We start from the raw sequence: 18,384 nt of genomic DNA, 5'->3' as shown, positions 1-18,384 counted from the left end.
TATTTGGACATTCTTCATACAGCTGAGGCATAATGCAAGTATACTATATACTAAATATCTGCTAGTTAATTAAAGTTGTGAACCCCTTTGTTAACAAAAGTTTGTGGTGAGAAACTCATGAGGGACGAAGAGGTCCAGGAACTTGGTTCCAGAATCTAACCACTAGGATAATTCCCCCTGGGAACTAATTTCTCCCCCGGCCATGTCTCTGGTTGTATGCACACTGGGAATAGGAACTGTGAAGCGGAAGACAGCGGCATCTTTAAGCGCGGCATTTACATTATAACGGTAAATGGAGGATGCCGTGATCGGAGCTGTGTTTGTTGTGTGATGTGGGAATGTAAACACATAATCTACATGACAGAAAAAGCAAAAAGTTTGGCTAAGAGACAAAATCTACTATGACAAATTTCAGTGTCGAGGTGGAGAAAAGATCACAACCCTGCAGACAACAGGTAAATTCCATTTTCACTGTTTTCCATTAGTGTGAAGTAAATATGTTTACATGGCTTTTTAAAAATGCCAGGTGCAGTGTTTGACCAATCAATGTACACTTACGTCACTGATAGTTCCTATAGAACTGTTTTAGACCCTACTCTGAAGTAGGAGCTAATTTAGTTTCTGCAAAAGGAGTTTCTAGAACTAAAATCATTCCTAGTCCCCGCGGTGTGAACGCGACAAAATCCGGATACTTCAGCCAATAGTTCTAGAAACTATGAAAAGGTTCCTCTGTTGTGAAAGCCCCTATGGGTTCATTCCTGGTTAATGATTCTTTTCCATAGCTTCATTTACTGGTCCCACTTCTGGTTTCAATGTCACTTTTCATTTTACCTATGTACATGTGATTTGTGTGTACGTATGTGTTTGTTAATTTAGTTATGTTTTTATGATTAATAAAACTTGTGCACAATACTTATTTGGTTCTGACTCCCTGCCTGCAAATAACTGTTACATAAATGATCTTGATCTTGTTACATGCACTAAACGTTGTAAATGCTGAGAAATAATTATTTTTCTATGGACATGAATAATACCCTTTTCTTAGAATTAATTATAGGTGCAAAATGTAAGATTTTATGTCTGCTAGAGGTCACTAGAGGCCTATTCAAAACAAAAGCGTAGCTTGATGATGCCAAGTTTGAGCGCGGAATCTTGTGACATGTCTTCACATCACAACCAGTGGAAATAATCGCCAGTAATAGTCCCCATCATTGTCATCAGAGGGCACTCCACCCGGGACTATCACTGTCAAAGACTCAGTTTCCCATAATCCTCTGCCTAGACTGATTAACCATGATTGCGTACACCTGTGTCTCATCACCTCATTATCCTTGTGTTTCTGGCTATTTAAACCTGGTTCATTCAGTCACTCATCGCTAGGTCTTGCTTTACTGTTTGAACTGCACCTCTAAGCCATTGTTTATTGTTTTCCGGTGTCTTTGATTTTGGTTTTTGTTTCATCTCTGGATTTCCCTGTTCTTGCCTGAGCCCTGGACTCTATCTTTGTTTGGACTGCCCACTCTGTGTTTTGACCTTTTTGCCTGTCTTTGGTAGTGATGGGCAGATCGAGGCTTTGTGAAACACTGAAGCAGTTGAAGCAAATGTGCCGTGATGTGTTGAGGCTTCGAAACAATATGACACCTGTCTCCACGGTGACCCCAAGTGGTCACAACAGTGTAAATGCAACAAAACTCAGGCCAAACATGCATTAAAAATACCGTTTAACAAATGTATTGCAAAAGTTTTATTGAAAGTAAAATCAATCAAATGCAATTAACTAATCATCTAATAAGATTAAATATAGAGTGTCTGTATAATATGTGTTCTCTTATCAATTTTCAAGGCTTGTTTCTCTGTTCAAGCTAAACAGGCCAATAAGAGCTCTTAATAACTACTATTATTCATTTTAATTATTCTAATGTCTAATTAAAACATCTACAAATGTATAAAACTGATCAGAGATCAGGTAAAACCTTAGGGTAAAGCCCTAGACACTTGTTTAATAGTTCTCAGTTAATCTACATGATTCAAGGGTTCACTTTATCATTGCCCTCTACCGGTGAACCATTGAAATTGGTGAAACCATGAATAACTCTTTCGAAACAGTTATGACGTAATGAAGCCTCGTTTACAAAAGTCACATGACTTTGGCAGTTTGATACACGCTCCGAATCACTGATTCGAAACAAAAGATTCATGAAGCTTCGGAGCCTCATGAAGCAGTGTTTCGAAATCGGCCATCACTAGTCTTTGGTTTATGATTGTGGATTACCCTTCAATAAATACACTGCATTTGGATCCTCCGCCATTACTGTCTTGGAGCAGTCATTACAGAAGACCTAGCCCGCTATGGATCCAGCAGAAAAAAATCCTATTGCTGCGTCAAGGTACCAGTGCCACCAAAAATTACACCACTCCGTTCTGTGCCCTGGCTAATTGCGTAAATTGGAAGGATGCTGTTTTGAAGGACTTTTATTGTCATGGATTAAGCGAACCTATAAGATCACTCATGCCAAGTGGGGTAAATGACCTGACTTTAGTACAGTTTATGGACTATGCTGTGCTGTTGGCTGGTTCCTCCTTCACTGTTGGGGAGGTTGAGGAGGACTCCTAAACATTCTTTGGGGGGAGGCACCAAACCCCAAGCTCTGGTGGCCAAAGAGCTTGGCTCATCTTGGTCACCAGCATGTCCAGATTTAATGATTGCCAGTCTTGTGTTTTTGGTATCTTCGTGTCCTGTGGTTTCCTTACCAGAGCCTGTTTACAATGGCCCTGTCCCAAATGGCGCACTTCATGTGGACTTTCGGTCTCGTAGACTTAAATTGTGCATGCTCGCAGAGTCTAATGGAACATTACATATTATTACAACTGTATACATTATTTAAATAAGAATGTATATATTGTCTAATGCCCAGGTGGCATAAGCAAAAGCAGGCTGTGTAGTTGACATGGAGATAATATTTTGCAAAAGAAAAGAAACCTGTTCTTGATGCTAAATATTATCCCCAAACCTGCAGCTCCTGTTAAAAAACAACCAGACCATTATTTCCGGCATGACGATCGAGTCTGTCCCAAAAATACCTCTCAATGCGCCCTCTTGGACTCGCGCCAAGGGCCCTATAGGTCTGCACTACATGACGTCACCAAAGTGTGGACTCTGAGGAAGTCCACAAGTCCGGAGTGTGCCATTTGGGACAGGGCCAATATGCCTGAGCCCTCGGCCAAGATGGCTGCCACGGCTGAGCCCTCAGCCAAAATGGCTGCCACGCTGAGTCCACAGAGATTGCAGTGCTGGCCATTATGGCCACAGCCATTTGGTGTGTGTGGGCTTTGCACATATTGGCTCCAGTCCTTGAGCCTGCTCCAGCCCATGAGTCTGATCCAATGCCTGATCCAGCCCTTGAATTCACTCCTGTTTACTTCCTCACACCACCGGAGGGAGCCATCACCCGAATATTGACTGTTTCCATTCCATATTCCATTCTGTCTTCATTTCCCATAGGCCCTCATTCCTAAGACTGATTGCATGCACCTGCACCACATGGCACAGGCCCTGCGTTCCATTCAGAAGGGCTCATCCCTATGCCCTAATCCCTTGAAAAAGGGTTTACCCTCCGGAGTGAGAGCTTTGAAGGGATGAATGGTGTAGGGGTCAAAAAAAATATTTTTTTGGAACGCACTTCTGTGTCATTTTAACGAGACAATCAAAGAGGCGCTTTAGTCTTCCCCCCCGGTTTACTCTTTGTATTAATACGCATTAATTTACTGTAGTAACATTATAAGCTACTGCCAGTCTTTTACTTAGACATAATATACATTACATTTAATGTATTTGAAACGTTTGAATAGACTGATAAAGGGAGCTGTAAAGAATTTTTGTTGAAGTACAATGTCGTTTTGACCATAATATAGTACTAAATCTAACTTGTATAAATATTGCAGTAGTATAGAAAAATACTATATATACATTTATACGTAAAATCGAACTCCTAACCTCCTGTACCTATTCTGTGACGTCAAACAACTTCCCTGTGCAAAGGATCATGGTGGCCCAAAGTGTCCATCAGTTGTACCCTTCGAAATCTTTCATTCCGAAGGGCCCTTTGAAGTAGCCAGTTTTGAGCACTTCGGTTTGGAACGACCCTTCAATATGGCGGCCATGATTGGTTTCACTCTGAAGTGCCCTTCGGAGGGCGATATATCCCGTTTGGAATGCACTGACACACACTTCATTAGCAGCACACACACACACACACACACACACTGCGAAGTCTTGATTTGCCATGGTGATCATTTCTGAGTGTTTTCATTGTGGACTGTTATGCCTGTTTGAGATGTACGTCTCTCGTACCGGATTCTCTGCTGCCTGTTCCTGGACTTTGTTTGTTTGCCGCCTGTCCTGATCATTGCCTGTCCCTGTTTCTGCTTTTGTCTCGTCCTTGCCATTGTTGTGAATTTGACTTAAATAAAACTGCAGATGGATCCTCACTCCGTTGATTCATCATTGCAATAACAATGGCCTAGTGGTTTTTGGATATTTTACTGCAAAATTCTTACATATTGCACCTTTAATAATAATGAGTGTTCACGGGATGAACTGATATTGATTGTAATGTTAATGTAGCTACATCAAGTAAATCTGATTAACTGATTCAAATATTCATAATTAATCATAATAAGTTATGAATAATTATTAATATTCCCCTTTTGAGCTAACTCGCTAAACTGGGGCCAAGATCATCTTGGGGGACTGCAGGACATGAGAGATAAGGGTACCTCGTAAGGATTAAAACCATGCTGCTCACTGGAACACGCCTATGGGTTTTAGAGACACTAACTCGCAGCAGAATGGCATTCATGCCTATATGGTGGCGGTGAGTATACTACCTCGGGCTAGTTATAGTCAAGCATGTGGTTGGTTCTAACCCAATTTCCATGTGCTGGTGGTATGGGAGACAGGCTTCCTTTGCATGACTGCCTTCCATATTCTTCAAAAAGCTTACGCTGTATGCCCTATGCCTTCAATATACAACTTACAGAACTGACGCGATGCCAGTTCCATTTTTTTCCATAATTTGAATACGGAAGGCAGTCTGGCGGAAGCAACATATTTTACTTCATAACTTATTAAATATGGATATTTCTTTTTACACAAATGAATTGCTTCACTTAAGAAGGCCTTTATTAACCCTCCGGAGCCGTGTGGAATATATTTATGGTGGATGGATGTGGATTGAGACACTTTCTTCAGCTCATACTCATTTGGTAACGCATACTACCATTATAAAGCTTGGATGTGTCAGGATATTTAATAACATTTCTCAGATTATCTTCATCAGAAAGAAGAAAGTCATATGGCTTGAGGGTGAGTAAAGCTTGGGCTAATTTTCATTCGAAAGAAACTAATCCTTTATAGCTGCAATCCCGTCACTTTTGATGCTTCTAGCAGTTAATAAACAGAATGGCAAGCATCTTGTGGAGGAACACTGAAGCTGGAGATACTTCTCTCCATTTATGTCTATGGTGGTTTATGCAGTTACTGTGCTTACTCCGAGGTGGGTCCTACCAGACCGGTCTAAATAGTCCAAATATAAACACTTATTAAGTGTACCATAATGATTCAGGTTTACACAAAATCACAGTTTGGAAAATGGATTCATGCTATACATTGTCATTATATAATTTTTGTAAATTTTGAACACACAAAAAAGTTAGACAGCAGTTTTAAGTACAGTTGAAATCTGATATTCCAAGACTTTTACTCAAGTTGTATTAGAATTGGTGACTTGAAACTTGTAATGGAATTTTTTTGTTTTTTTTTACCTGTAAGGTATCTGTTCTTTTATTTAAGTATGGTTTTCAAGTACACTTTACACCTCTGCTCTTTCCACAGCAACGACTTCTAAAACTTCTAAAACAGTTCTCTTTTGAGTGAATCCTCATGTGGACCTTAAGGTTACCTTTAAATCTGAAACTCTTTCCACACTGTCCACATGTAAATGGCTTCTCTCCAGTGTGAATATTCATGTGTTCCCTAAGGCTTGGTTCCCGTGTGAAGCCATTCCCGCACAGAGAGCAGGTGTAAGGCTTTTCTCTAGTGTGAGTTCTCATGTGGGCTATAAGGTTTCCTTTTTGATTGAAACTCTGTCCACACTGTCGACAGGTGAAAGGTTTCTCTCCAGTGTGAATTCTCGTGTGGACTTCAAGTTTTCCTTTTCCACTGAAACCCTGTCCACACTGTTGGCAGGTGAATGGGCTCTCTCCAGTGTGAATTTTCATGTGGGCTGTAAGGTTTCCCTTCTCATTGAAACTCTTTCCACACTGTTGGCAGGTATACGGCTTTTCTCCAGTATGAGTTCTCATGTGGACTTCAAGTTTTCCTTTTCCACTGAAACTCTTTCCACACTGTTGGCAGGCGAATGGGCTCTCTCCAGTATGAGTTATCATGTGGACTATAAGGCTTCCTTTTTGACTAAAACTCTGTCCACACTGGTGGCAGGTGTAAGGCTTTTCTCCCGTGTGAGTTCTCATGTGGACTTCAAGGCTACCTTTATGTGTGAAACACTTTCCACACTGTTGGCAGGTATTAGGCTTTTCTCCAGTGTGAATTCTCATGTGGACTATAAGGTTTCCTTTATGTGTGAAACTTTTTCCACACTGTTGGCAGGTGAAAGGTTTCTCTCCAGTGTGAATTCTCATGTGGGCTATAAGGTTTCCTTTTACAGTAAAACTCTTTCCACATTGTTGGCAGGTATAAGGTTTTTCTCCAGTGTGAACTCTCAAGTGGACTTGAAGGTTTCTATGTTGATCAAAATTCATTCCACACTGTTGGCAGGTGAAATAACTTTTATTTCCAGTCTTTTGAGCTCTTTTTTGTGAGGAAGTCTTTTTAGCCTGTGTTGATCTTTCCCCAGTCATGAAATCGTTATGTTTATCATAATATTTTTTCTCTTCTTCTCTTTCATTATGTTCATGACTCGCCTCTTTCAGTGCCATTAGGTCTAGGGCAAAAACAATTTTAACATTTAATGCATAACAACAACATGAATCCTCTTTACCAAGGGTGTCCAAACTCGGTCCTGGGGGGCCATTGTCCTGCAAAGTTTAGCTCCAACTTGCCTCCACACACCTAACTGTAAGTTTCTAGTATGCCTAGTAGGCCTTGATTAGCTGGTTCAGATGTGTTTAACTGGGGTTGGAATTAAACTTTGCAGGATGGTGGCCCTCCAGGAGCAGGATTGGACACCCCTGCTCTATACTCTATAATATCCTATGGATCAGGGATGGGCAGCTTTGGTCCTGGAGGGCCACTGTCTTGCAGGGTTAAGTTTTATCCATAATAAAATACACCTAACTGTAATTTTCAAGCAAACCATGCAGAATAGTGTCCCTCCAGGACCAGAGTTGCCCATCCTGTCTATAGATCTTATACTCAATACACCAGTGGTTTTCAAACTTCGTCCAAAGGGACCCACCCCTACACCTTTTATACATCTCCTTTATTTATCACATCTGGTTAAGATCATCATCTTGTTAGAAGAGAGCTGACATTGATGGAGGAATTTGCCGCTTTAATCACAAACTACAATGAACAAAATTATAAATGCAAACACTTGTTTTTGCTACTATTTTTCATGAGCTGAACTCAAAGATCTAAGACTTTTTTTATGTACATAAAAGGCCTATTTCTCTTTAATATTCTTCACAAATCTGTCTAAATCTGTGTTAGTGAGCACTTCTCCTTTGCCAAGATAATCCATCCACCTCCGGTGTGGCATATCAAGATGCTGATTAGACAGTTTTCAGTTTCTTCTTTCTGATGAACATAATTGAAGAAATATTAATAAATATCCTGACGCATCTGGGCTTTATAATGGCAGTGAAAGGCAGTCATTGAGTATGAGCTGAAGAAAAAGCTTCACACATCCATCCATCATAAATATGTGCTCCACACGGCTCCAGGGGGTTAATAAAGGCTTTCTGAAGCAAAGTGTTTGTGTAAAAAAAAAAAAAATCCATATTTAAACAAGTTATGAAGTCAAATATCGAGCTTCCGCCAAAACGCCTTCCGTATTCAACGTATGAATAAGTGTAAAACTCTTGCAGTTCACAAAGCTTACGCTACATCCTACCCCTTCCCTATTCCACTTACGGAAAAAAGTGTAACTGACAAGACGCCAGTTTACACTTTCTTTGTAACTTGAATACGAAAGGCAGTCTGGTGGAAGCGTCAGGACATTTATTAATATTTCTTCGATTCTGTTCATCAGGAACAAGAAAGTCATATACACCTAGGATTAGCTTGATGGCGAGTAAATCTTGGACTAATTTTCATTTGAAAGTGAACTAATCCTTTAAGGAAGTTTGCAATTATGTGTCTGAAGTGAAGCAGAAGAAATTTTAGCAAACGGTGCAGAGTAGACATGACCTGGGAGGATCATATATGAGCTAATTTCAGTATAAAAATCTACCTGCTTCTAAAGATCCTCTTGTACAAGATGATTTTAGACATTTGTACATTATTTTAGGCAAAATGGTTGAAAGATCATTCATTTTGGAGTTAGACATTTATATTTATGAGCACATGTCGAGAAAACGACTTATGTCTGACTTTGATTGCATTTTTTTGACACTTAAAATCAAATTTTTGACATTTGGCTTGAAATATTAATGGGCTAATAATACAAATTCTGTCATCTACTCACCATTATGTTGTTCCAAACCTGTAGGAGTTTCTTTCTTCTGTTGAACACAAATTTTGAAGAATGTTGGTAACCAGACAGCTGACGGTTGTCATTGACTTCCATAGTACTTTTCTTCCTACTGAGGAAGTCAATGGGTGCTTTCAACTGTTTGGTCAAGATTCTTCAAAATATTTTCTTTTGTGTTCAGCAGAAAAAAAAGAAACTCATACAGGTTTGGAACAACATGAGTAAATGATGACAGAATTTTCATTTTTGTGTGAATTATCCCTTTAATGTTTATTCACTCAAAAAATCCATGCTAATTTAATTAGTTTAATACAAAACTTTTGAAATTATTTGTTTGTATTAGTAATTTTTGAACATTTACAGAACATTAGCAAAAACATGAAATGAGAACCATGATAATTTTGTAATTTTCATACCATTAATTTTCACATCTAGCCTCAATCTGCCAATTCTTATTGATTTCCAACCTACACCTGAACCATGATTGACAAGGTAAATATTTTTCACTGATATAATATTATCAGTTCACTCGGTTCTACTTCAAAATGTTTTACACACTTCCCCTGCTGACTTTCCTCCATATGACACACACACACATGAAATGGTTATTGATGTAAAATGTTTCAATCAGGACTTATTTATTGCTTGATTTAAAGGTACAATATGTAATTTTTTTGCAGTAAAATATCCAAAAACCACTAGGCTAGTGTTATATATTTTGTCCAGCTGATTACAAACAGTATCTCTAATGTTTTCAACTACTTGTAAATCATGAGAAAATTCCCATTCTAAACAGTGACACGGGGCAGTGCAGTCGCCTGTCAATGACGTCAGTTACCTTTGTTACCGCCTTTACTGACGTAGAAACCACATGACAACAGTGCCGTGGACAAATGCGGAAGTAGTGTCTACCGTCCAGCAAACCACTAGCTTGCTTCAAGCAGTTCCTTATTTACTTCTTGCACGTTTTATGGTGGATTGTGTTACTTATTTATGGAACATAATTACTGTTTACCATCTGCCGCTGGTTCTGTCGACAAGGACAGCTCCCGTAAACTCATGACCGGAAAAGCGGAAGCGGCGCCGGCGACTGTGTCATAATAAAAGTCCCGCTGCTCGTGAGGCGTGTGTTGATCAATCGCTCCAGCTCCTCGTTCAGCTCCCGCAACACACGGTCCTGCTCTGCTTCATACTACAGTAACGTTAATAATCGCATCCACGAACATGAGTTCTTCCAGACTCCAATCCCTATTCTTTTGCACCGTCCGTTGAGATGGAGACCACATGTCCCAAGTTTCCGCTCTAAAACTTGGCGTCATCAAACTACGCCTTTGTTTTAAATAGGCTTCTAGCGACCTCTAGCGGACAAAAATATCACAAATTGTACCTTTAATGTTCAATTACTGCTATTCATGTTCAGGTATGTTAAAATGTTAGTACAGCACTTTTGAGCATGAACAGAAAAATCTTACTTTTCCATTGTTCGCTATTCAGAAGAAGATATTGGGTTTAATGTTGCAGAAAATAATTGTTTTGTTTTATCTACTTCTGTATATTCTCTATTTCTGTAGAGCTGGACATTTTAATAAGGATCAAATGACTGAGTTCAGCTGTGAGAATAAAACCAACCTGTGTGTTCCTCAGTATCTTCATGTTTCACACTGAATGTTTCTTCAATCTTCATGTCTTCAGTTTCCTCTTTAATTAACGCCATCTTTAAGAAGAGAATAATTAACTAATAATTAACTATTTGATTCAATTGACTCGGAGTTGAAAAGTTCAGTTCCTCCATCATTACTCTCCAGAGACTGAACTCGTGTTCATGATAAACTGATTTATGATATAGAGAGAGAGAGAGAAATGAGACGCAGATATACTGTTTCTCATCAGTGGATGAGTTTTTACTCACACAAATATCCTCCATTACACTTAGATAAAAAGAATCATGTTACATTAAATAGTAAATAAACTCATTTCACATCGCTTGTAAATATATATATATATATATATATATATATATATATATATATATATATATATATATATATATATATTTGTTTTTAACTAACTTTTTTGTCGATTTAAACAGCTTAAATTCTTAAAACAAACCTTTCTTCAGCAGAATCACAACAGATGCAGGAGCGCGGCGCAGTCTTATGACGTCACATCGTTACTCCAAAATAAAAGTCCTGCTCACACGCTGCACTGTCTACAATCACAGAAGTGCATAGAAATCCATTTTTATTAAAATGAGAACAGTGACAAATATTATACAAACACACGTTAATTAAAAAGGTTGTATGACTTCATAAAGCAGAGTTTATTAATATGTCCAAATTAAAACATTTAAAGTTGGTGTGTTTTACCAATATAAAAAATGTGGACAAGTTCATTTGAGTCTAAACATAGGTATAAAATATGTAAAAATTTATCTTTCAAGAATCAGTATAAAAATGACAGAAGCAATGCTCTTAAAAGAGACTTTCAGTTCTCATATATGCTTTTATGTGGTTATCAAGTTTGTTGTTTAGAGAAAATCAAAATGGAAGAAAAAATAAATAATCACCAAATATCTATATTTCATAGGTGTGTTCATTTACTGAGAATTTGGGAGAGTGTGTAAGTTAGTATTGTGTTTACACTCCATAAATCCTCGTTTGTGTTGCTATTTTAGACTTAAAGCTTTTAAAATACATTTAAAAAAATACTGTTCATTGACTGTAATCAGCAATGGAAAATACAATAAATAAAATTGCAAACCCATTTTGTTATAAATGTAAATAAAATGTAGTTAATTATTTCATATTTAAGTTTTAAGTAGTAAATTTCCTCATAAATTTTCATTACTTTACTAACTAATGGAAGAGGCTAGTCAGCCGTTATGTCTGCTAACTGTGAGTTTACATCTGTAACCTGTTGATCATCATTCAATGATTTGATTTGGACTTTCTGCATGACATACTGATATATATGTCGTAGCATCAGTGAAGTATTATTATTCAGCAGCAGATGAATTTTTGAGAGTCTAAATCTGTTGATTTTCTCCACCCAGTTGAACTGCTAACATTAACTCACTGTCCCAATGTTTGGGAACATTTCAGCTCATACTGAGAGCCAGTTTAGTGTCTCTGCGTCTGTCCCATGAAATAGAGGAGCGAGTTTGTTTTTCTCCCCACAGTATTTTAATATTTATACAGGCGAGACTGTTATTTTACTGTTATTGTGGGTCATAATCAGCACATGAGCATTAAAGCTGTGTAACTAATTCAAATCCAGAAGACTGGGAACCATTGGGACATTGCTGGAAATTTCCACATGGGAGGATTGGACTTGGGTAAAGTTGGTTTTATATTTGCACATTCGGACATCCGTATTCAATAGCCTTGTTAATCACACTACATTGGACATTCACAAGTAAATATGCCATTAAGACAATACTTGCCTATTTTGATCGACTGTGAAAAATGTTGTAAGTTGACAATCGTTGGTTGTCAATATCATGCCGCTGCTTAAATTTCGCAAACATTAATTTATTGCACATTTATTGGAAAGTTTGAATTTATCAGAAGTCCGAATGTGCGAATATAAACCAACTTTACCCAAGTGAGGATTGGGAGGATTCACTGTTTTATTTCTTGTTTTAGAAGTATGAACCCGAAAAGGAACCTCATATGAAAATGATTTTGCGCATGTAGGGTAAACGTACCTATTAAGCTCAAGTACCCATTAAAAACACTACCATCTTAAATCTTATATTATAAAAAGAAAAATTAATTTACAATCCTAGATCCTTGATGTCTTAACCAATTGATGTGTTTGTTACTACATCCCTCCTGCAATTTCAAGTCAATCAGACCATTGCACACTGAGATATGGGTATCTATGGCCACATTCACACTGTCAGTTTTTGGGATTGACAACTGCATTTACTTACAGGTGTGAGTCTCGAAATGTCTCGTACACACAGCAACTTACAGTAGCGTCTCAAATACTGTCTGTATCAGTAGTATGAACGTGCAACAAGAGTCAAGCCCATATTCTCTTACTAGTAACCATAACAATAGTGACGAACATAATATTAAAGATGGTGACGTCCATAAAACTGAAAGGTCTCACCACTTTTCACATGACAAGAGACTAACTGTGAGTTCATCCATCAAAACTTTATTAACCAACATTAGCATGTAAACAAGCACTAGCCGTAATCTTTAACCGATGTACATGCGTCACGTCCTTTGCGATGTCTCGTGCATGACATGGCACTTGAATTTGGAAAAGAATCAAAACGGACGGGAGCCGTTTCGGTGTAGAACAGTGACTGTATCTAACACCTTAAGATGACGCACAGCTCATATCTCTGTCGCTGTAAGTTACTGAAAGCGAAACCACACACAAAACACCGGCTCTCTCGCACTGTATGACATGACAGACAACTAGTTGTTCAGTCCGGTTCCGTTCACACAGCGCATATATATTCCGGGAATGCGGTTGTGAGTCCTGAAAATTTACAGGTGCGAGTTCGGTTATAAAATGGTTGTCACACCCGTAAATAACCGTACTGCGTGTGAACGCAACCATATTAAGGACTCAAATACAGGACTGACAACCGTATTCTGCTGCTGTGTGAACATGGCCTATGTGTTTACATTGTATGGTGGCCATTTTGAAAGCTGTCTGAAAACTAGGAGCCTCTTATTTAAACCTTAATTTTTGGTGTAGTTATAACTACTTACTGCAAAATTAAGAGATTAATGTTTACACTTTTGCATATTATAACCTGGAACCTGGATGTGGAAAATAATTACAGTTAGATCCAAAAGATAGTTTTAGCAACATGCTACAGATGCTACAGAACATAGTTAGCTTACTAGCTGTATAAGATTGTTTGTTACACAAACATATTACTTTACAGGCATTAAGGGCTTGTACTTTTAAATCCATAGTATTATAAATGTATAGTTTATTGATGGTCTGTGGGTTTACAATGCTGTAATTTTTAAAGAAATAATATTATTGTTAGGTGAGCTTAAAGGGTGCACTACTATGAAAATCACACTGCTTCAGAGTGACATCTATAAAAAAAAAGTATAATTTCATAGATATTGTCAATAATAGTTGTTCATATTAAAGGTCCTCTAAGCGATGTCACGCGTTTTTAGGCCAAAACATTTTTTGTCACATACAGCAAACATCTCCTCACTATGCGCTAACTGCCTGTCCCCTGAACACACTGTAAAAAAAACGCGGTCTCTGTAGTCGCCACAAGCTCCGAAAACGGCAACAAAAACAAACTGGTGCAGCCTGGACCACAAATCATAATAAACACGCTCCAGCCAATAACCGACAAGAGTGATTTTAAATGCGCGTTCATGACTGTTTCAGGAAGCACGGATGGGAGGGGAGGAGGAGGCGGAGGGAGGGTCTAGCTAGCCTCTGTTTTGTTTGACAACACTTCGAACGTCAACAGGAAGTTACTCCACTCAGGATCGCTTAGAGAACCTTTAAAATATGTACAAACCTAATACATGACCTAGATTATTAAATTTATTAAAATCGTGTCTTGTAATCGTGAATTTAAAGTAATATTTATTAATTAAAAATTGTTGCTGTTCCAATTTAATCTCAGTGTGCTCCCTTTAAGCTCATTCACATTGAACGTCTATGTAAATACTAAATAAACAGACTTTAAATATTAACTGATAGTTCTCACTTTAAGTTAATCTTTATAAAATGATTAACTTATTTTCACAGCCTTAAGATGACAAAATCTAGGAACTATAGTTCCCATTCAGTCAGTCACGTTCGACGTTACATCGATACTGACGTAATGGGGTCTCGCTTGGGAGCCCAGTTACCTCCAATTGGTACAAAACAAGCCAATGGGAATTGAGTGAGATTTACATGCCAGGCCACACCCCCGGCATCCGGGTATAAATAGGACTGCCATACTCATGCTTCAGAGCCAATCGGTTGTGGATCGTTCTCTCACCTTCAAACAAAGAGTGAATTTCTCAAAGAGCAAAAACAGCAATTTTAATTGCTTGGAGTGATCTCCACAAACAGCAATTCTCATTGCTTTTATTGTTTTTGTTCTGGTGGCTGCAGCTTGCGGATCTCTCTCTAGCTGGTGGGAAGGCACATTCAGCTGTGGGTGTGTGACAGCATGCTGGCACAGGACGGTATGGCACTCATCCCTGTGTGCTTCAGCTGGAAGAGCATTCTAAAAGAGCAAAGCATGGGCAATCAGCGTCTTTTTCAAGATGTCTTTTCATCCATGTGTTTCTGGATGCAGTAGTTTCCTGACCTCATCTGACGGCCACGATCGCTCTCTCACTTGTCTGGGTAAGCAGTCAGCGCTCGTGGATGGCACATGCCTTCACTGCGAGGGCATGTCCATGTTGCCGTTGCGATCGCAATTCTCCTTAGCATGATCGCAACACGGAGGCACAAGTCCCCTCTGCTGCTACCCATTCACCCGCAGCTTCAAAAGCTGCCGGTCTGGTTAGCACTCTGGGAGAACTTACTCTGGCGAGTAAGACGACAGGAGCTCTGGCTGCTAAGGCTTACTCTGCCGCTGGACAGGCGGCCTCCGCCTTGCACGCCATGGCCATCTTGCAGGTCCATCAGGCGAAAGCTCTCAAGGAGCTGCACCAGGGTAGTTCTGAGACAGGGCTTCAGCAAGAACTGCGCACGGCGACTGACCTCGCCCTCCAGGCGACGAAAGTCATGGCGCGGGCCCTGGGTCAGACGATGCCCTGGTGGTCCAGGAACTACATCTTTGGTTGGACCTGGCCGAAATGAAGGACGCCGACAAAGTTTGCTTTCTCGACGCCCCCATTTCCCAGGCCGGCCTCATCGGCGACACTGTTGAAGACTTTGCTCAGCAGTTCTTGGCAGTGCAAAAGCAGACGGAGGGCATTAAACACATCTTGTCCCGGTGTGATGTTGCCACCAATCCGCTGCGGGCTAGCCCCCAGTCTGCCCCTTGCCAGTACTTAAAGTACTTTTTCTAGACTCTTAACACAGCAACACATCTACATCACACAATTAGCCAAATAGTTAATTTTCTGCCCAAAACCATATTTTGTTAAATAAACCCAAACTATACATTTCAAAATGATAAAAACCTTTTTCAACACATACTAACTCTATCAAAACACAGCAAACCTGATTAAAATAGAGTCGTTCTGTCAAAACATAGCACTAGTTTTCTGTCCAACATGAACATATAGTCAAAGCGCAATGACTGTCAAAATACTAACAGTTGATGGCATTATGAAAACTGCATTACTGTCATGTTTCAGTTCTACCTGCAGAAAATATAAAATCCATTGTTTTAAAAATTCAGTTTCCTTTTACTGCAGTAATAGTAGAATGCATGTAAGCTACTCTACATTTTTGGTTGAGTGTTGAATGTGTGCATTCTTGGCAACAGAAGTGAGTCATTATTTTATAGAATGTACAGTAGAAAAAAGAGAAGAGGAAAAAAGTAACAGAATTGCTCAGGGCAGCTACTGGTCAAATGAGTCCCTTATGCAGAACTTCAGTGTCCCTTTGGTTGAAATCTCTTTCTGGGGTTAGGTGTGTGGTGTTGAGGTTGCCCCCATAGAGGGAGGGATGGTGTCCCCTTGGTAGTAGACCACATATTTTGTAAATATAGAACAGTAGTAGTGGAATCGTTGTAGTAAAATCGTTGTAGAATAAAGCTTTTACTGAAATGAAAACATGAAATTGCTGCCATTGATCAACAACAAATCCAACATACATGACCTTTGGTTATTATGGAAGCTTTTTTTTCCACCTCAGAAAAAAAAGGTAACTGTCACTTTTTATCAAAAATATTTTTTATTTTGCAATTGTGAGTTTTACAATTCTGACTTTTTTCTCAGAATTGTGATATATAAACTATGAATTGAGAGAAAAAAGTCAGAATTGTGAGATAAATAGTCACAATTACCTTTTTTATTTTCTATTCATGGCAGAAATAAGCACAATCAAACAGATGCACAATCCAGCACACAATCTTGCTCCTCTCCTATACCTCTTCTTCTCCCTTGTCCTGATCCAACTTCTCCTCTCATCCTTCATCTATTCCTCTCCCTTACCCAGATATTATTTTCTCTCTGCTCCTCTGTGTTGTTCTTCATCCACACTGAACAAATCCGATTCAAAGAGTCCTATTTTACTGTGTCTCCATGTAATGAACACTTGACTGTGCCTCCAATTTCTAAATATTTCAGTGATCTGCTAATTAAAAATGCTTATCAATTGTTTCAGTATTTGTTTTATATTTTTCCAGTACTTTTCCAATACTGCTGTTGTTGCAAAAGCATAGGTTTTATCCTATATTTAAAGATTGGAACATTAGGTCTTCATTTCTGACTTGCTGTTTTTAAGCATTTGCAAATAAGATGAGAAAGATCCATGATTTTGGTATGAGGTAAGCTTAAATGAAAAGAAAATGTAAGCATTTTATAAACGAGTTAACTACATTTTGTGTGAAAACGACATGAATTGTGTTAATGGTATGGCCACAACAGACGGATGTTCTGCTAAATGTGTTTAGAGTTTTGAAAATGTGACTACAGAAGTGAAAATTTCTGAAGAATAGTTTACAGTTTCATCAGCAGAAGCCAGCTCCAAGTCTCACAATGAGTTTGTATAGGCCGCTCTGCATACATTCACATTTCCACAGCAATTATACTCTAACAGAGTCTACTAACTATGTCATTACTTGGGTTAAAGTACACAAAATTAGTAATTTTCCATACATTGACAGATAGTTAGAAGTACATGTCTATCCATCATGCCCTCTGGCCTTGTGACCTTCTCCAGCCAAAATGCCTGCACAGAACACTAGCACACACTGGATTCAAGGCTGAAGTTGGCCCAGGCTTTACAACAGGAAACATTCCCAAAACATACTGATAAAACTCTACACACATCCCTTCATTTCTCATTGCACTACAGACCACACCATGTTTCAGTGTTGGGAGCAATGCATTACAAAATTAAATATATTACAGTAATATATTACTGCTTTACAGCAAAAAGTAATGCATTACCAATACATTTTTCATTTAGAGTTTTCTTTGACCTTTTAGGCCTTTGCATTTAGACTGCTGTATGTTTCTAGTATGTAAGTGCTGAATGTACAGACATTTAATACATAATATTCAATATAATACTTTACTTGCAGTACATACAGTATACTATATATTCACATTACATAAAATGTATAAAAATCACAATTAAGTAATGGCAAAATGTGTTTACTGTGTTACAATATACTCTTTGTAACCTCATGCTCTGGATGTTGTGTTTTCCATTAATGTAGTGTCTAATGTATACACACACACACACACACACACACACACACACACCTACCTACATGCATACATACACTCTGTGCATACATGTATATATGTGTGTGTCAGAAACTTTTTTTTACTCCTTTATACTGTTTCACAGCAGCAGGGGCGTGTCTAGAGCATTTTCAGTGGGGGGGCCATGCTGGGGCACTGCCTCCAAATGGGGTGGCCGCCAGTGACCAAAAAAAAAAGCTAAATTCTACAGTATATTACATAAATCCTATTGATTTTATTATTTTTTTAAACTTGAATAAAGTTACTTGTAAACAAATGTAGTAATAAAGCACATTTTTGACTTAGTT

General features: G+C 38.6%; 1 protein-coding gene across 2 annotated transcripts in view; it reads right to left on the bottom strand.

The window, feature by feature from the left end:
* Positions 1 to 5,200: 5,200 nt before the first annotated feature.
* Positions 5,201 to 18,384, bottom strand: part of LOC125244129 (gastrula zinc finger protein XlCGF57.1-like) — a 39,470-nt gene continuing 26,286 nt past the window's right edge. The window contains exons 1-3 of one of the 2 annotated variants that reach the window (XM_048154123.1): positions 10,821 to 10,875; positions 10,341 to 10,425; positions 5,201 to 7,001 (exon numbers count right to left, since the gene is read on the bottom strand). In XM_048154123.1, coding sequence (XP_048010080.1) covers positions 5,860 to 7,001; positions 10,341 to 10,425 — 1,227 coding nt within the window. In that variant the 5' untranslated portion in view covers positions 10,821 to 10,875 and the 3' untranslated portion in view covers positions 5,201 to 5,859. Of the gene's footprint in view, positions 7,002 to 10,340; positions 10,426 to 10,820; positions 10,876 to 18,384 lie in introns of those variants that run through there. The other variant, XM_048154112.1, reaches the window with a different exon arrangement.

This window comes from Megalobrama amblycephala, linkage group LG1, assembly GCF_018812025.1.
Source record: "Megalobrama amblycephala isolate DHTTF-2021 linkage group LG1, ASM1881202v1, whole genome shotgun sequence".
Classification (NCBI taxonomy): Eukaryota; Metazoa; Chordata; class Actinopteri; order Cypriniformes; family Xenocyprididae; genus Megalobrama; species Megalobrama amblycephala.
The sequence above is the reverse complement of the archived record's forward strand: the minus strand, read 5'-3'. Positions and strand labels throughout refer to the sequence as shown.